Source organism: Acomys russatus, chromosome 1 (genome assembly GCF_903995435.1).
Source record: "Acomys russatus chromosome 1, mAcoRus1.1, whole genome shotgun sequence".
Lineage (NCBI taxonomy): Eukaryota > Metazoa > Chordata > Mammalia > Rodentia > Muridae > Acomys > Acomys russatus.
The window spans coordinates 6,787,669-6,812,340 of record NC_067137.1 but is presented as its reverse complement, the minus strand read 5'-3'; the positions used below and the strand labels follow the sequence as shown (position 1 = coordinate 6,812,340).

The window sequence follows — 24,672 nt, the reverse complement described above, 5'->3', positions numbered from 1 at the left end:
TGAACTCAGTTTAGCTCTCTGAGTTAGTTGGCCATTTTACTAATTCCTGCATTTGAAACAAAGTGTGTCGGCTGACCAAACCTTAGAGACTTCCAGTTGTGCCATTGGGAAGACAGAGAATCTAAGCATGTTGTGTGGGATTTGTGGGTATCTGCTTCCATAGGAAACCTGATGTGCTCTTTGAGCTGCAGATACTGTATCTACAGCAGAAGGTACAACCCACAGCTTATGTATACACCTACAGCATGAGGCAAGCAGAATGCTGCTGACTTCCCAAGACTATTTGTCCAGCCATACTACATTTCACTAAGCCAGAAATAAATACTGGTGATTATTTTATGCCATAGACAGGGTATGTGGGTCTCTAGGTAAAAAGTTCTGTCTAAAGTCTTGGAAACAAAGTTCCATGTTCCCCCTATAAAGCGTTTTTGATGTGCTGGAGCCATTTCTAACACTTCTCTGGGGAATAGGCCATCAGAGTGCACCAGAGGCAAACCATCTTTATAACCAAGTGGCTGGTACCTCGTTTGGCTTCCTTCTTTGGTCTGCTATGGATCTGCCTTACTCTAAATGCCATGCAACAGACAGTAGCAGTGTTAGGCGAAGCTTCCCTGGGAGCCACCTCATGCAGTTTTGGGGAGCATACACATTCTTACCAGCCTTTCTTAGGTTCAGATTTGCTGTTGCTTTAACTACGACTTCTCTGTCTTTAGCAAGCTTCTGTTAGCATCCACGATGTGTGCTCAAAGCTTTGTTGATTGCACAGATTGGGTAATGGAACACTAGACATTTATACTTGAAAATGACAGCCTTAAATGTTCATACAGTCACAAACCTAGATGTACTGTCTTGCATGTGAGCTTTGTAGGAGTTTTTAAATGTAAGCACCACACCCCCACTCAGTGGTGGACAGTCTACTGGGCAAGAGCTTTCTTTCTCTTGGAAGTGGACATAGTACGTCTCTTCTCCGCAGTGGTGGTTCACATTAAGTATATCATGGCCTTATATATGCTCCAATGGGATTTCTGTAACTTTCCCATTTAGTTTTGATCTGTATTTAGATAGAATTGAAGAAAACTGTATAGTCAGTTAACATATTAGCTAAGTTGTCAAACCTATGATATGAAGGAATCAAGACAGTAAAGTATTATTCTTTTCCAAGTTGCCTATGGAGATTTGATGGGTTTTGTTTGTTTTTCCTACATCTGTGAAACCCTTGACACTTAGTGTATTAGCAACGGAAGTTAAAGTCACGAACTGTCCTGCTCTACGAGAGATGGAGTAAGCACCTGGAAATGCGCACTGGTGTCACCTCCGCACCCTCATGTATGACCATGGGGACGGCCCCAGGGCCCCTTCCATTCAGAGCTCTCATCACCCTCTTTTGATTCGCAGCAGACATAGTTGGACATCACTTTTTCAGCGTCAGCTTCTCTGGGTGGTAAGAGTCATGTCTATAGAATAGTAGAACTCTACGCAGACGATTGCATCCCCTGAACCTGAGGTGCCTTAGGTACTCTATTTACCTTGATGGGGTTTGGAGTTTCCCATTGCTTGTTAAGAGCTCTTTGTGTTGGTTATTTAGTATTTCTTTTTGCAAAATCTTCTCTCCGCCACTTTAACCAGAAAACCAAAGATTTGTTTTCTATTCATGAGCAGATTATAGAGAAATTGCCTTATTTTCAGAAGCATATCTTCATTAGAGGCTTAGGTTGCTACAGAGATTCAGACTAATCTCTGGAAAAACTCTTTCAGACTGGTGAGCTATCTGGGAAAGGAAATGCTGTCAACAATATCTTATTAGCATGAGCTATGCTAGTGAGCGCTGTGCTCCAGATACGGTCATGTGTGAAAGAACTTAGGAGAAATGAGAACTGATCAGTGTTTGCAGAGAAAAATTGTCCTAAAGTCCTTTAAAATGTGTAGGGGACCTTGAGATCTAATAGCACTTTGCTACTGTAAACCCTTACTCTGTCCTTACAGGCACCTTGTAGCTTATTCGCGGTGAATTACCATATTTCCAATAAGCAGAGCTTGAGTTCATGCCATTTGTTATGAATTATCTTACTTAGACATTGCTTCCGTTTGACTTTTAATTATTGGTTTTAAATACCAAGTTAAATAACTGGTTTGTTGGTTGTTGCTTTTTAAATGATTGTTACTTCAACAGCGTCCCTTCCTAACGTATGGGGTCATAATAAAGTGAAATGCATAGTTTACTATTTATGTAACGCACTGTACTTCTTACCTCAGTGGTTTTTATTTAATCCCCTTTCCTCTGCTGTGAGACTGCTTGCCCGACCCTGCCAACATGTGCACACCTGCCCCCCTAGCAGGCCCTGTTAGTCAGGTGTGGGGAATAACAATCCCTATGGGCCTCAGCCACATTGCAATGCGGGGTATCACATTCTGTTTTGATCACTGTGACCTCAGGGTGGTTCACTGTTTTCAAACACACATGTAAACATTTGCACACATTCTTCAAACAGTTGCCAGACTTTACTTCCAAAGACCATGAAAAATGAAACAAATGGTGCGTTCATCAGTTTCCTCCTATAAGGGTTAAGGATCGGAGCACTCAGCAATTCACTGTTATGTCAAGACATCCCTGCCATCAGCGGAATAAAGTGTACCTGCGTTTCCGATGGTTGCCTAGCAATGTCTCAGCCTCTGCATACCAGAGTGCTGGGGAGTCTCCTGCAGTACACAAGGCCTTAACTTTGCACAGTCTTTTCTTCCCTAAGCAGCTTACAGGCTTTCTGATGACTGCTCTAAGATGTTTAAAGCCACGCCACAGCACAGAATTCATCCTGATGTGTCGAGCCAGCCTAGCTTAATTATATTTTAATAATGAGATATTAAGTTTTTTGCTTGAAACTATCTCGTTTCACAAGGATACTTCTATGCTAACATTGCTTATGCCACAGTAGTATTTCTAAAATCTGTAGTCCTGTTAGCTAGTTCCCCTGCAGAGATATAAATAATTATCCAAATTGTGATGATCTGAAATGGCTATGTATAGTTTTGTTTTATGTAAGGAGAATAGGAAGTTGAAAAGGAAGGCATTCCTGTTAAGAAAGCCATTCGCGGCAGGTGCGCACCTGTGACCCCAGCACTCGGGGAGGCAGACATCAGGCCAATCTTCCTGGTCTACAAAGTGAGTTCAGGATAGCCAAGGCTACACAGAGAAACCCTGCCTCGGAAAAAAAAAAAAAAAAAAAAAAAAAAAAAGCTATTCACAGGTTTTGTCACCAAAGGGACAGTCTAGTGTCTTTTAACTTCAAATGTTTCTTAAAAGCCACTCAATGGAAGAAAACATCTTGTGTTACGTAATACTGTAATGCAATGCAAGTAGGTAAAATTAGTTAGTTACAACAGGGAAAACCTATCTTAAGAGATGAGTGGCTGAAGCAGCTGAAGAAAAACCAGCATCCTAGACATGCACGGTGCATGCACACGCGTCTCGTCCCAGCCATCAGGAGGCCGAGGAAGAGGAGGAGGACTTATTTGAACCCAACCTAGGGCGCTGTCTTACAGATACTATGCTTAATGAAACACAGTATCCAAAAGCAACTTGGGGAGGAAAGGGTTTATTTGGCTTACACTTCCATCACAGTTCATCCCCTAAGGAATTCCAGGCAGGAACTCAAACAGAGCCGGAACCTGGAGGCAGGAGCTGATGCAGAGGCCATGGAGGGTGCTGCTTACTGGCTTGCTTCTCATGGCTTGCTCAGCCTGCTTTCTTATAGAGCCCAGGACCACCAGCCCACAATGGGCTGGGCCCTCCCACATCCATCACTAATGATGAAATGCCCTATAGACTTGCCTACAGCACAATCTAATGGAAGCCTTTTCTCAACTGACCTGCCCTCACAGATGACTCCAGCTTGTGTCATGTTAACATAAAATCAGCACAGCTGCAAAGCAAGACTTTATTTCACAGAATGCACCCTGGGCTGGGGCTGCTTGCCTATGGCCATGTACCTCAGAGGCTGGTGGGGTGGCCAGCAAAGGATGGTCACCATGAGTTCGAGGCCAGCCTGGGCTATAGGGCAAGATACCATCTCAAAAAAGAAGACAGAAACCCAACTCAAACAACCCTCAAAATAAATGAAAATGTCTCCACTTTAGGGCACCATCATGATCCTTCCTATAAATCAAGTCGCTGTGGATTTATTCTTTACCACTTGAACCAAAAAAGGCCAGTTTTCTCAAAGTAATAAAAAAAATTTTTTTGTTTTTGTTTTTTAAGAAATAAAATAACGGGCTGGAGGGATGACTCGGTGGTTAAGGGTACTGGCTGCTATTCCACAGGTCCTGCGTTCAATTCCCAGCAACCACATGGTGGCTCACAACCATATGTAACGGGATCTGATGGCCTCTTCTAGGTGTGTGTGAAGACAAATTACTCATACACATTAAAATAAATTATGTATTTTTGAGGAAAAAAGGAAATAAAATAAGTCTATCTTCATAAACCTAAAAGCACTTTAAATATATAAATAAACTGTGAATGTGGTTTTTTTTTAATGTCAAATAAAAGTTGTTTAAGAGGAAACCTATGGCCTGGGGCAAATGGCTCAGCAGTTACGACACTAGCTGCTCTTCCAGAGGACCTGAGTGTGACTCTGAGCACTACGTGACAGCTCACAACCATATGCAACTTCAGTCCTGATCCAACACCCCCTTTTGTCCTCCATGGACATGCAGCTGCATATTATATGTACATAGAAATACATGCAGGTAAAAAATGTAAAGTAAGAACTTTAACCATAGACGATACAAGTATGCGTGTCCACTCTGGCTTAGGGAGAGGCCTGCCTATGTCTTGGAAAAGAAGACATTCCAGCACACCCCAGAGGGCTTAACAGTCCTCGAATATGCTTTAGCCAGCATAGGACAGTGATGAAAAACACCGACGTTCATACTAGGCAGACTGGGTTTGAATCTTGGCTTACTAATGCAGTTCTGGGTAAGCCATCTAGCCATTTTGTGCTTAGTTTGTGTTTGATACACACTCTGGTACCTGCAGGTGTGCCGGCACGCGCATGCACACACACACACACACACTCTCTCACACACACACACACACACGGCAATAATAAATATAAATGTAAAAAAAAGTCTATGATTCCTTTTCTTCAGTTTTACCAGGGTAAAAAAATATATAAAACATTTTCTAAAATCTCAGATGCCACAAATTATTACATAATTTGAAACTAGAAGTCATGGGATTATAATTGAATTGGTTACTTGCAAATCCAGAGTAGAGATAAAATAGGTCACAGATTTGATTGAATGTGACGTTAGGTTACTTGGTATTTTCCTTACCAAAGGAATTGTACTGTATCAAACTAAAGTGCTAGTGTACAGTTTACATGTTGTAAGACTGGGAAAAGCAATTCTTACCAGAGGTTGGGTTTGGATTAAAGATGTGTTCACTGTGGCAGGACTATCACAACAGACTTTACTAACAGGCCAACTTAGTTGTGTGTGCATGTGTTCAGATGTACTTACTGTCACTTTTGACAGGAGTCCTGACTAGGAATTCACCGCTCCACTGTAACAGGCTCCTAACTATGTGTTCTTTGTAGTAGGAGAGCAGTCAGAGTAAATGCAGGTCAGTGTGCATTTACAGCTAGCAAATGAGAGCCAGAAGAGCAGGTGCCATTTGTGCGTGTGCTCCTGCACTAGGCTGCAGCATTTGCCCTGGGAGTATTAGCAAAACATTCAAGGCGGGACTCCAAGGAAACGTAAGCGACCACCTGAAGGCAGTAGTCAGCAGCTTTGTCAGAGGATTCCAAAACTCATGCAGATGAGAACTTGCTCCGCACAATAGACACACACACTAAAAAGTAGCCCGTGCGTGATGTAGAGCTGGCTTGCCTGACCTTATCGTCCTTCATATCTGAAGAGAGACAGTAACCACTCCTCTGCAGATTCCTCAGGTTCCCCCTATTTACGCGGATGGCACCCACATCTGGAGGCTCTCACACACCTGTAATCCCGCTAAGGGATCCAATACCCCTTCTGAATTCTATGGGCACACACACACGTAGAATACGAAGGAAAATGATAGAACATGACATCTATCCTCTTCCTGTAGCCACATGCTACACACATGTGCACACACAAATAAAAAACACCAGATTTTCAGACACAAAGGCACTATAAGTTAGCTTTAAATATGCTCCTACAAATTATTAAATTTTGGTCTAAAAATACAGACATCCCAGTCATCAGGAAGCTTAGAAGAAACAATGTGGGAGAGGAGCAATTTAATACTTAAGCTGTTCTAAAGAGAACAAAGCTGTGGCTTTAAGGAAAAGCAAACACCGTGTTCCCGTCTCCAGCAGTGAGGAGAATCATAGTGTAGGTGGGGCTCTTGTTTAAATCCCACATCTTCCTCTCCCAGTCAAATAATGGTGAGCACGGTGCGTGCCCCTCCCTCAACCATTTCCCTTTGTGGTGGGCAGTAACAGGAGTGAAATCTACCTTGCACTACACTTGTCACGATTACAGTACCTTTGGCCTGGTGCACAGAGACCTGCAGATGCTACTGTGTTCTATTATTATCTGAACTGTCAGACAGAATTGAACATGATACGAAATTCAAGTAACTCAATAAGCTGGCTTAACAAACTACCAAAGAAACAAAAGGGAAAGAGCGCACATAAGGGCTGCTAGCAGAGAGAAACAAGAGTGCAATGAGAACTCAGTATGAACAATGAGGCTTCCGTGTGTGTGTGTGCTGAAAGGAGTGTCAGCCCAGCACAGGCACATGGTAGGAGCCTCCTCCCTGCTTTCTGTGACAACCGTCCCCTGCTGCCTCCCTTCAACTGCGCAGATCTTCCACCATCTATCACTATAAAATCACTGAAGGCTCATACAAGCTGAAACTACATTTTCACTGGCGTTAATTTTCAACAGGCCTTGTCTGTCTGAAAACCATAGATATGCTTGAGGTTTCTCAGCCAATGCCTGGCTGAGTAATGTTCCCATTACTCAAAATCAGAGCTCAGAGTAGAGAAAATGGCATTAAAACACGTTGGTCCTGTGTGTTCGTGCACGTGTGTTTTAACGAAACCAGATATTCTTGTTTCTAAATACAACAAACATAACCCAGAGATGCTTGTTTAAACAAGATTTAAACATCTCAAATGTGTATCGGGCTACAAGAAACAAAGACCTGAACTCTCTTTTTAAAAGCACGCTGAATTTACACAGTAGAGTTCGTATAGTACTGTCCTGTCATGAAGTTTTGCTTTAGCAAATTCTCCATGTTTAGGAAATGCCATTATCCCTTGTCTGTTTTATTTGTTTTTCGAGACAGGGTCTCTCTGTGTAGCCTAATTTACTGCTTTTCTGGCACATTCTATCAATATTATGAGCCACAATGAGGTCTTGTTCTGTATAGTTTGAATTATTGGGAAATCACAATAATAGTACCAAAACAAACAAACAAAAAACAACAACAACAAAAAAAAAAACCAAAAACCTTGCTTTCTGAAAATGAAAAGTGAAAGAAAAAATGAAGCCTCATCATTTCTATAGTTTATTAGAAAACAACTAAAGAGACAGGTAAGAAACTGAATAAAAGGTTTTGAAAAATGTCAATTTTATTCCCCCACCAGTACATATCACACTTTAAAAGGATCAAAATGAATTAGCTAGCCATTAACTTGTAATACCCTAAAAAACCAAAAATAATATTAAGCAGCCAGTATATTCTAGCTGATTGAGATATTTTAAGCATGTGCCACTGCTTCCTGAAGAGAATGAAATATTTAAACAATTTGTACATGGTAGTATGCACCTTTAACCCCAGCACTCAGGGAGGCAGAGGCAGGTGGGTCTCTGTGAGTTCGAGGCCAGCCTGGTCTACAAAGTCAGTCCAGGACAGCCAGGGCTACACAGAGAAACCCTGTCTCAAAAAAAAAAAAATAAAATAAAATAAATAAAATAACAAAAAATTAGCTAACTAGAAAGTCTTTTTATAAAAGCCCATAATTCAGGAGATTGTGGCTCCATGGGTAAGATGCTTGTCACAGAAGTGGGATAGCATGAGACCTGACTCCCAGAACTCTAAGCTGCACACAGCTGTCCACGCAGCTGTCATCCCAGCAGGTGGGAGACAGAGACAGGAGCTCCCTGGAAGCTAGGAGAGCCAGCAGGCCTGGTGGTTGTAGTTGCAGTGAGGCCTCATCACTGGGCTTCCACATACATGTGCTGTAGCACGCATGTGCTTACACACACACACACACACACACACACACACACACACACACACAGAGAGAGATTTAATAGTCAATTCTGTCAGGCATGTTGGCCTATGCCTGCAATCCCAGTACATGGGATGTGGTGAAAGGAGACCAGCCCTGACTACATAGAGAATTCCAAGCAAGTCTGGGCTACAAAGTGAGAGCTTGTCTTTAAAAAAAAAAAAAAAAAAAAAAAAAACTGTTAATTTGATTTAGTTCACTCTTTATTGTAAATAAATACTGAAGGAGAAAAAGTTTATGGCAAAAAGCCTAAATAATCTAAAACTGGACAATTGAACTGAGAATAATTAATGTCTCCTAAGCAAACCTAAATACATGCTTTAATCTACTTTCTAGAATTCAGCTTCTACTTCTGCAGTCTTGCAGGGAAGTTCCAAATAGCTAAGATCAAACTTTTATGCACTAAAAAAGGCCAAGTGTATACAAACTGACATTTTACCAACTCGTTAAAGCTTACTTATTAATACTCTGTATTTAGATTTCATTGTACGACCAGAAAGTCTAGTGGTTTGACACAATTCGTGTACCCTTTTCAATAACTTTGCCCTCCATCTGCAGTCACTGACACTCTTCAAGTGAATGAAACTAAGTATGGATGGCTGCAAGGAGATGCCAGCTCCATCAGCACGGCAAGGGAGCAGGGCACCCTCCTACTTCCACAAGGACATCAGGACTACCATAGTCTCCAAACTGTCTGAGACTTCCACAACACAACAATCAAAATGGGGAGGGCGGTCACTAGAGTTATGGAATATGAAAGAAAACACAAGATAGAGAGAATATCTAAGTGGACCTAAAGCCAGGCAGTTATGGTCAACAGGAAATTCAGGTCCTATAAGTGAGGTATGTATGAAAAATTTAACTCCAACTATTTTTTACCTAAGAATTTATCCTACAGATTTGGCAAATGAAGAGATATATGCTTAAGTATGACAACAGTAACAGCGATGCTACTACCAGTGAAAACTAAAAACAATCTAACTGCCCATTCATTAAAAAGTGATATATTATTCTAAGATAGAACAATATTTTATTCTAGTAAGTACTGGCAAAACTAAATGGAATATTCTAGTTATATAATTCTTCACTAACATAAAAAAGGAAAAAAGCAGATTAGAAACATGTGCTTTCTGGACAGCACACATGGAGGGTAGACTGCAAAATGTTACTGTCACAATATAAATAGTGGTTTCTCCCAGTGGATGAAAAAAGTTAATTTTACCATTGTGTAATAATTATTAATACAGCCTAAATTTAAAAGGCTAATATATTTTTCTCATTGAGAAAAAAAAAAACATTCTCTCCATGCTGGAAAAAATGGTATTTATTTTTAATAGCATTGTTCGTTTTGGAGAAATTATCTTAGGAAAAATGCATGGTGCTATAGATTCAAGTATGTTTATCAAATAGTGTTTATTACAGTAAAATATTGGCAATAAATTAAGTGATATCAGTTTATTATAAAATAACTTTAATGGAGAAGCACAGTCTAAGACAGTTATAAGTTAGTGAAGGAAGATTTGGAGGACCAAATAGAAAGGCCATGGTATCTGTGTTGTGTTTGTGCGTCAGGCTGATGGCATATGCAGGGCCCTGTTAGCCTTGGCTGTCAGCCTGCCACAGCCGGGAGTCATCTGAGAAGAAAGGCCTCAGCTGAGGGTCGTCCCCCACTTCACCCACCGTGCCCACTGGCCTGCGGGCATGTCAGCGGAGGCTCCTTTGGTTATTAACTGGTGCAGGAGTGCCTATCCTCTGTGTCTCTGGGTGGCACCATCCCATAAGCTAGCTAAGCCTGAATCTGGGAACACACCTTGAGCCCCTCAATGACGGACTATGACCTGGTCAGTGTTTTACCACAGCAACAGGAAATACTAGAACATGGCGACACATACCTGTAACTCCCATACCAGGAAGGAAGAGCGTGAGGATCTGGAACTCAGGCCAGCCTCAAATACAGAAGAAATTCAAGACCAGCCTCAGCTGCATGAGATCCTGTCTAAGCAACCGTATTTTAAAAATCAAGATAAGGATGCTGGGTGTGGTGACTCATCTGTAATCCACCAAGCATGGAGCAGGGGCAGGAGGACCATAAGTTTCAGGTCAGTGTGGATGTCAGAACAAGCTCAAGGTCACCGTGAGCTACATGGTGAGACCTGTCTCAAACAGCAAGGGTTGGGGATACCTCGGCCCCAGTGCACTGTCACGTTCCTCTCAGTGGCAAAGGCTGCCAAACCCGACAACCTGTTGGATTCCCAGAACCCAGCCGGTGGAAGGCAAGAACCTATTGTAACTTCCACTTTTGCATTCTAGCATGAGTGCACCTACAGACTTGTGCACACATAAAATAAAGTAACAGCTTTTTCTAACATCACTTTGCTATATGCTTTTTAATATATTTCAAGGTGAGTATTCAACGTGGCCATCAATCTAGTTAAGAAAATATAATCTAAGGTCAGAAGTATAATAACTTAAAAAAAAAAAAAGGAAGGTGAGGAAGAGGAGGGCAAAGATGATGAGGATGAGGATGAGGAGGAAGAGGAGGAAGAGGAGGAAAAGCCTCCTGTATGTGCTGTATAATAAGCTTTTAAAAGTTCAAGCATAGGGACTGGGAGGGACTGCTCTGCAATATGAGGTCCAGCGCCCAAGTGCGAAGCCAGGCACAGTGGCAACACACCACATTGATAATCTCCATGCGAGAAGGTGCAAACAGGAGGGCCCAGGGACCCAGTGGCCAGCCAGCCCAGCTAATCAGTTTCCTCCAGGCTCAGTGACAGACCCCGCCTTGGAAATGAGCTGAAGAGCCACACAGACAACTGCACGTCAACCTCTGATCTCCACACAATAAAGAATAATTTTTAAAAAGCACACACATCTGCACACATAAGTACACACATGTCTATGCACAACACCCACACACAGTTTAAGAAGAAACATTCATCTATGCACATAGAAAAACTGAAGCTGGATGGTAGATCCAGGCCAACATGGATGCCTCTGGGACTGGCTCAGGTCCCAGGAAGCAGCCACCTACATTGTGCTGCATTCCCTACTTTACTGAACAATGAAGCACCTTGCATCACAGGCAGGCTTTCTTCATCCGCTTTCCTACTGCTGTGCCAATATACATTTCAATGGTTTAAAGTCTCTGGAACCAACCTGCCATGGTCTTTCCCAATCCAGTGGAATAGGAAATGCTCCAAGCCATGCTCCTATAAAACTAGAGACTGTTGTGATCTGAAGACTGTTCTCCCAGATGGACGTAACTCTGCAAGACACAAGACAAACTCATAAGAGCTAGAAAAAAATCACATAGTCATGAGCCCAAATTGTTGCTACACATATCTTTTTTCATCCATTTAACAAAATCAACTCGAACTGACATAGACCTATGAAGATACCAGTACATGTCCACTGTGAAGTCCTGCGTGTGCACTGTGAAGTCCTGCGTGTGCACTGTGAGAGGCAAACTATACAAGAGAGCACTGCAGTACCAACCAGGTCCTCGCTTCACAACTCCTGAGTTTGTTCCCCACAGGGAACTGCCATCCATGGTCAAGTTATTACATGCCTCTCCAGAAAGACTCTATGCAGGTCCAGATATGCACACAACTTTATCTTAAAGTATGTGCGCATATCTGCAATAAATTAAATGTGCGTATGTATGTATTGTCCCAAATAAGACTTAAATGCACCATGCCGTCAGTCCACGTCAGCACTGTTTTGTGTGGGACAGCTCTAACAGTTCACTGTATGGACAGGAATGGTTTTCTCAGCTACTCCTCTCCATGCTAGTTTCACCCACCACACTTACTTCCTCTATTTGACAAGGACTTCAAAGGGTCCCGTGACGGTGGCCGTCGTGGCTCACATCTATAAATACAGCATCAGGGCAGGGTGGTGCCGAACCACTGACTTCAAAGCCAGCTGCCTTGAAAAGAAAAACAAAGGCAATCCCAGTGATTTTTCCTAGCGTTCCCATGTTAGAGTGAAGGGAAGGACAGAACTCCTCTCACAGATCAGGTCTTGACTTCAGCCTCACACTGTGAATACTTAAGTCATGTGGAACACGTACGTGGTTACACTAACAACCCAAAAACAGTGTAGTGAGTGGGTTACAGATTAGATTGCGTATACAGGACTGATGGCGCATGCCTGTAATCCCAGCACTCGGGAGGCAGAGGCAGGTGGATCGCTGTGAGTTCAAGGCCAGCCTGGTCTACAAAGTGAGTCCAGGACAGCCAAGGCTACACAGAGAAACACAAAACAACAACAAAGATCCGACTGCTTACAATGTGTGGTGGAGTCAATGTAACGTTAATGAAAAGCAGCGTCTTCTAGCACAGCACGGGGAACAATTATTTATTTGATTAGATGATTTTTTCATTAGAAGTTCTCCAATTATTGCACACAAAATGTATAGTGACTTACAGACATCCAAGTGAGTCGGGTCATCCAGCCCTGTCCATCAACATGCCCACATCAAAGAGATGCTTGTTTCTCTTGAAACTTGGAGGAAGTGGTAGATAATCACCAACTACTCATATCTGTATTATTTGCTGGGTCGTACTGCTTTGTATTTTATGGAATATTTGGAAATGCTAGCCAGTTTCAACTAGCACCCACAAGAATGAAAAACTATTCCTATTTTACTGGCTGAATTAGAGAGAGAGAGAGAGAGAGAGAGAGAGAGAGAGAGAGAGAGAGAGAGAGAGAGACTTGCCCTGTCCAGGAAACCTAAAAGATTCTCAAGGGTAAGTTTTGATTAGACTTATGGTGACAAACGACATAACACATCACTCTTCCAGATTGCAACACAGAAAGAAATGTGCCTGGAGAGGCCTTTCTAGTCTGTTTTACAAAAGAAGCAGACACTTCAAGCCAGATGCAATCCCATCCCTCAGGAGGCTGAGATAGGAGCAATACTGCAAATTCAGGGCTAACCTGGACTACATAGCAAGTTCTAGTCCAACCTGGGATATAGAAAAATAAAAAATAAAAAAGTAAAAAAATAGCTTTACTGCATAGCAAAAACAAAAACAAAACCCTAGGAAATCTTTTTTCAGCACATAGCTTACTCATCTAAAGTTTATAATGCAGTGTTTTTAGGATAGTTGGTGTGTGACCATCACAAGCCATATTTGAAGTATTTCAATCACTGTAAAAAGACACTACTCCAAAAGCATAGGTGGCAACTTGAAAATGGGCAAGATATCAGTGTTTACACCACTGAAGAAAGTGACATCGCTTCCCTAGCTACCTTTAACTATCCACAGTCCTAAGGAGGGAGTGGGGTCTGATGAGCCTTTTTTTTTTTTTTTTCATTTTTTACATATACATTTGTATTATTACACATATATACAATAAAGTACCCACAGCAAGGTGTAACCATTGATATCTTGCCCACTTTCAAGTTGCTACCTATGCTTTTTTAGGCAACCTTCTTTAAATGTAGTTTGCCACACATTAAAAGACATGAAAGTAAGAGGGAGATGTGAGAGGGGAAAATAAGAGTTTCAGAATAAGGAGAGAAAATTAGGTTGGGAATATAAAGGACAAAGAGAACCTAAAATTCCTAAGGTATACACATAAAATAGTCAAAGGAAAAAGATAAAATAAAAATTTAAATGATACGCTATGTGCCTTGAAAGTCATGTTATAGTTATATTTTGTCAATTCCAAGTAAAATTTCTCACTAAAAATTTCTCATTAAGCATATCTAAATTTAAAGTTCAAGTAATGTGGCATTACTTTTTCTCTATACTGTATGTTTTAATATTACTATTTCAGAAAAATCTTAAGGAAATTGGTTTTTATAGGAAACCTGTCAAAAATAAGTAAACTCATTTATTAAAAAAAAAAGAAAGAAAAGGACACTCCTCACCCATAAGTAGTCAGCCTCCACCTCTCCTTCCCCAGAGCCTTTAATGTCTGTGGATTTGCCTGCTCTAAATATTTCATGTGCGTGGGTTCCTACGCCATGAATTCTTTACCAACCTTTCCCCCAGAACACCCTCTTCAAGCTTCACCTATGGTGTAGCACGCATCAACACTTGGTTCACATCAGCAGACATGAGCCCTTGTACAGACACTGCAGATCTTACTTCTCCATGCAATAACTGAGGAACATCCGGGTTGTTCCTGCCCTTTGGCTATTAGATATAATGCTGGTAGAAGCTTTTGTGTGCAAATCTCTAAATGGACATATGCTCTCATCTTTCCTGAGGTTATACCTAGAGGGAAATAGCTGGGTCACCTGCTGCTGAATCACTTGAGGGACTGAGTTTTCCCAAAGCAGCTAAAACACTGGATTTTCCCATAAGTCACATATAAAGGTTCCAATTTTCCTACATCTTCCTAACTATCTGTGGATTGCAGTCATTCTAGCTGGTGTGAAATGGTATCTCAATGCAGCAGACTCCTGGTTAAGACTGCATTAAAGTCATGCTATAGAAACCACTGACGGTGACAATGTGGTCAGAGCCACTGGTGGCAGAAACAACTTTCTTTTGATTCAATTTTTTTCATTATTATGGCACATTTGTAAGCAGTTTCTGCTTATTAAAATAAAAAGTGCTAATATCCAAGAGGCTGTTTTTTATTTTGATTGTTTGGCATATCCATGAGTGTTTGTGAACCTATATATCATAAATGCCAAAAAAAAAAAAAAAAAAAAAAAAGGAACCTATAAAACTATAAAAATTCTATAGCCTGTATTTTTAAGTAAATATACTTATCAAAAATAATTTACATATCTTTAAAACTAGAATAAAAGTCTCCTCCTCTGATTTTAATACCCTATAGAGTATAAATTAAATTATATCTTATAAATAAAATAAATTCCAACTAAATATATGTATTTCATGTATTATACATCAAGACTTCATTACTTTCTGCATTTTACTGTTGGAGAAGACATCTCTCCTTTTACCCACAAGCTTCCCTTATCAACAGAGACATGCTTCCCTTTTCGTCACCTCTTCAATAGCAAAACTGTCTCCTTCTGCTGAATGGATAACAGGTGTTTTTACCATCATAATTATGAAACCACCAACGACATGACAGCCACAGTTACATGTCTTTTCTCTCAGTAAATACAACTTTAAATTTTCCTTGGGGGCTAAGAGCTGTGTCTTTCTCCTCCTTCCTACCTGTCTACCCTACCTGTCACTAACTCATCTTTAAATATTAAAACAAAACACAAACCCAAAGCCTCTAAATGCTTGTCTACTCTTTCCTCTCCCCCTTTTTGAGGTGCCTCACTTGTTCCAACGTGGACCAATGGCTGCTGTGCTTAAGAACCCTGACCCATCCCTTTGTGTCTGTTCTGCTGCTTTAGGATCCCTGCCTGGGTGCTGGGTCACATCTTGATTCCTTCTCCTACGCTTTCTCCCTCCTCCACTCCCAACCACTTCTCCCTCTTTCTCAAAAACAGGTTAAATCTGCAAATGACTTCGTTACGGTTGCTGCAAATGTTTTGCCTCGGCTTCGTCAAAGGCACTGTTCTTTGGGTTCTGGTTCTCCCGGGGAGGTTCGGGGCCGTCCAGGCAGTGTGCTTGTCTCACTCTGCAAGGACTTCTAATCATCTCTTTATCCCCGGTCATCTAACTTTTCACACACACAAATCTTTGTCGTTTTGTTTGAATAAGAATTTTTTCAACTTCATCTCTACTTCTGTTTTGTTTTCCTACCATATTTCATTTCCTAAGAGCTTTACTGATACCTGAGTGTTCCTTTTGCCTATCTGTCTGCGTTTTACAGATTTGGGGGGTGTTTCTCTTCTGACTGCCTGTTGTCTTTGTTGTACTTTGTGTTTCCCTTCTTGCTTCTAGATTTTGTTTGAGGTTAGATGGTGTAAGCCTAGCTTCCTGGGGCAGAGGGTGGGGCATCCTAGGCGAGAGCAGACTGACTGGTGTGTAGAAGTTCGCTGAAGCTTTAGCCCCTGAAGAAGCTGACGCTAGGGGCAGCTGAAGCAGCTGAGGCTAGGAAGGGTATGGCTTTTTTCCCTCATTCCTCTTCTTCCACTGTTCAACTATTTGTGTTACTTTTCTAGTATCTTCTGCTCCACAACCCTAATTCATTCAAGTATTTTCTTGATGTGACTCACTCATGCCAGCGCAGAATAATCCTTTCAGTCAGGAGAACTGTCAGCCGTCTCTTCTCTACTAAAGAAGCACACATTAGCCCTACGTCTGCGTCTCCTGTGTCTCTTCTCTGTGTCTCTATGTTCTCTAATCACCGTATGCTCCCCAACTCCTCCCTACCTCTCATTCATTTTCATTAGCTCAAACTTTTCCTTTATACTAAAATTTCATTTTCTAACTTGCTGTATGCAAGTTAGATATTTCTCGGTTTTTTTTTGTTTTGTTTTGGTTTGGTTTTTTTGTTTTTTTGTTTTTTGTTTTTGAGACAGGTTTCTCTGTGTAACCCTGGCTGTTCTGGAACTAACTATGTAGACCAGGCTGGCCTTAAACTCAGAGATCTGCCTGCCTCTGCCTCCCAAGTGTGGGGAATAAGGCGTGCGCCATGTTTTATACATGTGGTTTAGGTCCTACTTATGGCACTGATTCTGAAGCCTGGGCTTCCTCATTTTGGCTGATTTTCTCTCAGCTCCCACTATGTCTGCCTGTGGGTTGTCTCGTCCCCTCCTCTGTACCCCACCTTTCCTTCACAGTTGCTGTACCTCTGTTTCTCTTGCACACACTTCTCATGGGCAAGCTGGTGAGGCTAGCTATGAAAGCTGTGAATTCTCTTTGGTGCTGTCTCCCTGTCTTAACTGGCTCCAGTTTCTCCTGTCGTGGGTCTGCACTCTGAACAGTGGATGCTATTTTCTCCCTGGTGTCATGAGGTGAGGGAAGAATGAAGAGGAACAGTAGGTGCCATTCCTATGACTCAAGAGTGACACTCAGCTGAAATGAGTCAGTGGGGGCTCCATGACCAACTTTAAAAAATCCTGGCCAGGGCTTATACATCTTTTTAGAAACCAGGTGAAGCTATTATGTTACTGTCTGTGCCCTTGGCAGAGGCCCAGTAAAAAGCAGCCCTGTAGATTCATAAAAAGCAGGAGGCCTGACAATGAGTCAGGGAACGGCTGCTGTGCTGGTGAGGAAATCCATGTAGCAGTATACACAGTCTCTGTATTAGAATGTTAATTTGACAGTGTCAATTCACCACCTCTGATCCCTAGAAGTTTAGTTCACAGAAACCCTTGCCTAAGTACGTCACATCACTTACAACTGTTCACAGAAACGCTTGCTCAAGTTTGAGGAAACCGAGACATACATTACCTTACTCACAGGTGTGGAAATGTGGTAGCAACATTTAATAGTAAATTAATCACAGAACAGTTTTAATGGTATGATAATTAAACTAATTGGATCATCGTGACCTAGTCTCAATATTCGAGATAGGAAGGCACAAGGAACAGAACCTGCTGTCTTCTCCCTCCTCCACCAAGGACAAGGACCAGAAGAATCCCTAAGAAGCACAGTCATGCCCTATCTGTATCCAAAAACAGCCGACATCAGTACTACAGCATAACCATGTTCCTTCATGGTAAAACAACACTTAAAGATATGGTAATTGAGCGTGCTATGCAAAAAGTACATATGCACAGATAGAAATGTTCATAACATCAGTGGAAAAAAGTAAATAAGGCAGCAATTAGAGCAACCACTTTTGTTTCAAAATTGAACACTATATGAAGAAACAAAATTAAAGTACATAAAGTTAATTATTGCCCCATCGATGGTATTATTAGGCAGTTTCTATGTTAATTACTTGAATTTTTAACTCCAACTCTATTTAAAATTATATGATTTTTACTACAAAATCTAAAAATTTTACTGCTTTGAGTAAAAAATTACATAACACACACATACATACATACATACATTCTTTTGTAACAAAGAAATGAGAAAAATATTGAAACAGGCAACTTCCTATTAACTAACTTTTTACAGGACTGTGGCACTGGCCAATTCTCATATCATAGGTTTCCACAATGAACTTGTCTAAAGTGTGTGTATAGAACATTTGCATTTGCACAGGGCTGAGAACAGACCAAATGGTCTGTCATTCCACTTGAATTAACTTTTAAGGGAACTAAAGAAATATTACAGATCACTCTTCATGACAATAAGGCCTAAGTACCATCCATACTATTTGACTTCACGGAAACTCACTATGTCAAACGCCAACTGAAATATGCCACGTTGAGTGCCTTCTGTGTGTCGATGTACCAGCCACTTGAATGCCATTAGCAGAGAGCACGTGAAGTTTAGATAGGCTCTTAGCAAATAGGTGCGAGGATTTGGTCTAAGGAAAATGGGGTGGGAGTGTGCAACTCCTCCTGGTGGCTAAGATCATTTTACACAATTTTCAGTATGACCTTTCCCCACTGAACGCATATTAAAGTCATTGCTTCAGGGGCTGGAGAGATGGCTCAGTGGTTAAGAGCACCACATATTCTTTCAGAGGTCCTGAGTTTAATTCTCAGCAACCACATGGTGGTTCACAATCATCTACAATGTGATCTGATGTCCTCTTTTGCAGATAGAGCACTCACTTACAATAATTAAATAAATAAATCTTTTTTTAAAAAACCATTGCCTCTTTACTACTAATTTTTTTTTTACTACATTCAGACTAAGTTACCTATTTTTATATGAGTAAGTCTTTGGCTATTTGCTACCCTTTCACCCTAATGTCCATGGTGGTTTTCTCATTTAAAACTCTGCATCAACATAAAAATGACAAAAGGCGACCTGCTGCTTCATCTACTGAGGAGGTGGTGCTGAGAGCTTTCACCTTGACAAGAGCACTGACGGGAGGCTCCAACCCAGGAATACACTTAGCTCAAGTGACCAAGCTCTAACTCAAGACAGTTAAGAAACAGCGTAAGTTAAAAAAAAAAAGAAAAGAAAAGAAAGAAAGAAAAAAAAAGAAACAGCGTAAGTGAACTGACAAACCAGAAAACCAACTTCAATGCAAAACACAGGTCTATGATTGGTTATAACTTTCCTTTTTAATAAAGTACATAGGCTGGCAAGATGGCTCAGCAGTTAAGAGCACTGGCTGCTCTTCCAGGGGTCCTGAGTTCAATTCCCAGCACCCATATGGTGGCTCATGACCACCTATAAATGGATCTGATGCCTTTTTTCTGCAGGTGTATATGTAGATAAAACATTCACATTAAAAAAGAATATATAAATAAATAAATGAAATGAAAAAAGTTCACAAGTGGCACACTTTGTGATAATTACAAGGCAACAAACTGAATTAAACTCTTATAAATCAAGCATATCCAATATTATGCATACCAATAAGAAGAAACTAAATTACTTTTTGTCTTGTTTCTTTACAAAAAAAATCTCTTAGGGTTGGTTTCCTTTACTTTTCTGGAATAACTTTAGGGAGAACTACTACAATAATGAAATTAAGTGTCTAAATCTCAAAAGTATCAGAAATGACCCTTTATTCTTAGGCTACAATTCTCAATCTTCAAGCTCAAAATTTTTGTGTTTTCAATCACAATTATCATCTGCTCAGCACTGAATTTGCCTGAACCTGCACATAAACTCATTAAACCTGGGGGCTGGTGAGGACTTGGCGGCTGAGAGCACCTGATGTTCTTCCCAAGGATCCAACTTTGGCTCCCAGCACCCATATGCCACCTCACAGTGTCTGTGGTCCAGTCCCAGGAGACTCAGCTACCTCTTCTGGCCATCATGCACCAGGGATGCATGCGCTACATACACAGATATATATGAAGGCACAATACCCATATACATAAATAATAAAGTAAAACAGTCATTTCACTTAAAAACAGGATAAATTGTTCATACTGATGTGAAGCTGGGTGGGATGTCATGGCAATTCAAAAGAGGCCTGTTTACCCTCCACATCTTAGGCTCATCTCATTGCTTGATATGGAGACATAAGGACTTGTGTCCCATTGTCACCACCAGGTCCATGTGTACTCCACACTGAATTGACTGGCAAGGCCTTACCCTTCTCTGTGGTATCCATATACTGCACTGGGTCTGGTTACTTCGAAGCAGACAGAACTACTGAGACAAACCACAGCCGGAGTTGGAAATATGATAAATACATGCTCCTGATATGTGGTAGTCCACTTGACAAACACTTGCCATTTAATTTTACTTCCTGCCTTCCTCGCTCTGGCAATAGCCCTGAAGAGCACGCCTTCGTTTTCATTTGATCACATTACACATGAGAACTCATGGAGCTAGGCAGCTTGTCTGAGGCGAGCACTGTGTGGCTGTAGCGATGGGCACAGGTGCACTCGCTGACCTTCTACCCCTAGCACCTTCTCATTTCTGAATTCAAGTTCCAGCTCCACTGCCTACTGACTATGAACCTTGAGGAAAACACTCATCCTGGCAGATGCCCAGTATCTCTGTGAGGAACATGTGAAATGTCTCTGAGGAAAAGCACAATGTTAATGAACATGCTTTCAGTTATTAAAACAGCTCCTTATTTGATTTTACTTCATTATTATTTCATGCCATGTCCCATACACTTTTTAGTGACAGTCCTGAGCGGCTTACTGTTCTTCAACTAACTGCATGTTGGAAATTTCGGAAGGGTAGCTCTTATAGTCTAGTGACAGTTAGGAGGCATCTGAGAAACCCGGCAGCTCCTATTACAGCCCTAACTGTCAGTAACCAAGAAGTCAATTCAATATCTAACTCATGTTCTCATTCTGAATAAGGGCTCAGATTTCACAAGCTAGCTAAGAAGTTCCAGTGAAAAGTCTCTAGCTTGTCCGCTAGCTTCTCAGATGCCTTCCTCAGAGATACCAATACTTCAGCAACTTCTGCACCCTTCAGAGCCCACGCGTCTGCGCCTTCCGCCCCTCAGAGATGCACGCGTCTGCGCCTTCCACCCCTCAGAGATGCACGCGTCTGCGCCTTCCGCCCCTCAGAGATGCACGCGTCTGCGCCTTCCGCCCCTCAGAGATGCACGCGTCTGCGCCTTCCGCCCCTCAGAGATGCACGCGTCTGCGCCTTCCGCCCCTCAGAGATGCACGCGTCTGCGCCTTCCGCCCCTCAGAGATGCACGCGTCTGCGCCTTCCACCCCTCAGAGATGCACGCGTCTGCGCCTTCCACGCTTCCAGCATAAGTGCTGCATCCTGTACACAAGCTTTAACCTTGGAGTGTCTTTTCTGCCTAACCTGAGCAGTGCTAGGAATAAAGCTTGGCTGGTAGACTGATTGCTCCCACATGCGAGGCCCAGGGTTTAATCTCTAACACTACTACACAAAGAAATCAAGGATCAATACATGCTATAACATGTATGAACCTTGAAACATTATGCTAAGTAAAAGAAATCAGTTACAAAAGATCACAAGTTGTATGGCTTATTTATATGACATGCCTCGTACACGCAACTCTACTGAGGTAAGAAAATATATGGTTGCTTAGAAGCAGAAATGAGATAGCAATAAGGACGCAAGAATATACTTCTATTAGGGCTGGAGAGATGGCTCAGAGGCTAAAGGCACTGACTGCTCCTCTAGAGGTCCTGAGTTCAATTCCCAGCAACCACATGATGGCTCACAACCATCTATCATGTGATCTGATGCCCTCTTCTGGCCTGCAGGTGTACCTGCAAACAGAGCATTGTATACATAATAATAAATTAATTAATTAATAAAAATATACTTATATTTAAAATAATAACAATATCCTAAAATTGATTCTGGTGATGGGTATGTATACTGTGACTATACTAAAAGCCATTATATCATACATTTTCAATAGGAGACATTTATGGTATGTGAATCTTATCTCAATATTGTTTAAAAAAAAAAAGGTGTCTCCCATGAAATGGCAAGGTAGCTAAGGGGGTGTGTTGGTTAGTTTTTTGTCAACTTGCCACAAGCTTACATCGTAAAGAAGGAACCTCAATTGAGAAAATGCCTCCACCCGACTGGTCCATTAGCAAAACCCATGGGCATTTTCCTGATTGATGCTTTGGGAGGGGTGCCATCCCTAGGCAAGGGGGTGTATAAGAACACAAGCTGAAGAAGCCATGAGGAGAAAGCCAGGAAGCAGCATTCTCCCATTCCCTCAGTGATAAACTGTGACTGGAACATGTAAGCTAAGCTCTCTCCTCCCCAAACTGCTTTTGGCCTTGGTGTTTTATCGCAGCAGAAATCTAAGTAAGGCAGCAGCAGGGAAGACGTTTGCTGCCACGCCTACCAAACTAGTGAAAGGAAAGAACCAACTTCCAAAAGTTGTTCTGTGACGCCCACACATGCCCTATGGCATGACAGCACCCACACATATATGCACACATGTGCACATACATACAAAAAAATTAATAAAATACATATAAATATATCTCCCAAGTATATCCATTTACTTAATGTATCATGAGCCATATTCACCCACATCTGGTGTAAGTTCTTGGTCAGATTTGCAATAACCACCTTTCACTACTTTACAATAACTGCCAAGGAACAAATTTCAAGGCTTTTCCTAGGAAAAATATTATTTAATGTATTATTCATGGGTTTGAGCCATTCAGTGTAAAACTGCTAACTGCTAACATTTTTACTAAGTTTCTACCTTCTCTTTTTGTGTCATCGTAAAGTCTCCAAGCACATGTCTCTAAGTCCATCCTTTCCCATACAAAATCTCAGTGGTATTTATTACCTAAGTTTTGCAAAGTACAGTAAGTTTCAGAACACACAGTGTCAGAACTATCTATAAAATCAGATAACAATACGTCCCCAAATAAATAACTTAGACACAAAATTCAAAGCTGACTAAATTACCAATCTAAATAAACCTTTAATGTTTCAGCCAGTTTCCTATTTAAAAATTTCAAATTAAATAAATAAAATTCCATTGGAGATACTGCAGTAATAAAGTAGGGAGGGTGGAAATCTGTGGTTCTGCTTTTGTTCCTAGAAACTTTATGACTAGACAGCAATTCCAGAAAAAAAATAAAATAAAATAGAACACAGCAAGACCGAAGCTATACGAACACACATAAAATATTCATTCCCAAAGAAAACTGAAATCTATAGAGACGGCTACCCAGAAGCCATCTCCTTGTGTGTTGACTTCCACATCACACAACAATACCAAGCTTATCTCAGTTTCTGTGCTCCCGTCAGACCCTGCAGAAGCCCTCTTCCCCGTTTTTGGTTTCATCAGATCTTGTATTTCTGACCTAACCCACCACAGATGAGTCCCTCCCCAGCCCCGTTCTGTGATGCTCCCGTCCCTATAGCACTATTTGTGGGCAGGTTCACTCTAGTCACTTCCTGCCTGCCCATCTCACTCTCAGCCCCTGAACACACAAGCTCCTGGGGGGAATCGTGAGCATTCTGGAATCCACATGGAGCTGGCATGGTGGGGAACACAGGGTGAATCCTCTAGAAGTTTGGTTGTTGGGTCACAAATAGCACAAAGCTGTGAGAACTAACCTGCCTGCTTTTCTTAGTTAAAAATTAACCATTTTTAGTGTGCATCATTTCAAGGGCTTTAAGGAAGCTACACTGAAAATATGTATGATAGCTAGAGAAACGAAATCTGGCAGAGCTTGCCCTCCCGTATCTTACCATGAAAAAGACCAAAAAAGAGATTGTTAAGTCGCTTTTTTCCACACTATGAAGTGCACAGAAGCAATTATAGTTGTAGTGCTCTATCTTGCTAATGTGGAGGACGGGGCCAACTTTCTCTGTCTGGGATTCTCACACACTGTCTGCTGTCTCTGTTCTCACACTGTCTGCTGTCTCTGTTCTCACACTGTCTGCTGTCTCTGTTCTCACACACTGTCTGCTGCTGTCTCTGTCCTCACACTGTCTGCTGCTGTCTCTGTTCTCACACTGTCTGCTGTCTCTGTTCACACACTGTCTGCTGCTGTCTCTGTTCTCACACTGTCTGCTGCTGTCTCTGTTCTCACACTGCTGTCTGCTGTCTCTGTCCTCACACTGCTGCTGTCTCTGTTCACACACTGTCTGCTGCTGTCTCTGTCCTCACACTGTCTGTTGTCTCTGTCCTCACACTGTCTGCTGTCTCTGTCCTCACACTGTCTGTTGTCTCTGTCCTCACACTGTCTGCTGTCTCTGTTCTCACACACTGTCTGCTGCTGTCTCTGTTCTCACACTGTCTGCTGTCTCTGTCCTCACATACTGTCTGCTGTCTCTGTTCTCACACTGTCTGCTGTCTCTGTTCTCACACTGTCTGCTGCTGTCTCTGTTCTCACACTGTCTGCTGTCTCTGTTCTCACACACTGCTGCTGTCTCTGTTCACACACTGTCTGCTGTCTCTGTTCTCACACTGTCTGCTGTCTCTGTTCTCACACTGTCTGCTGCTGTCTCTGTTCACACACTGTCTGCTGCTGTCTCTGTTC

General features: G+C 41.7%; 1 protein-coding gene across 3 annotated transcripts in view; it reads right to left on the bottom strand.

The window, feature by feature from the left end:
• The window catches only part of Pigf (phosphatidylinositol glycan anchor biosynthesis class F), a 33,000-nt gene that overhangs the window by 439 nt on the left and 7,889 nt on the right, over positions 1 to 24,672 (bottom strand). For 2 of the 3 annotated variants that reach the window (XM_051159317.1, XM_051159274.1), the window contains exon 5: positions 11,439 to 11,547. In XM_051159317.1, the coding sequence (XP_051015274.1) occupies positions 11,439 to 11,547 (109 nt within the window). Of the gene's footprint in view, positions 1 to 11,434; positions 11,548 to 24,672 lie in introns of all 3 variants that reach the window. The other variant, XM_051159343.1, reaches the window with a different exon arrangement.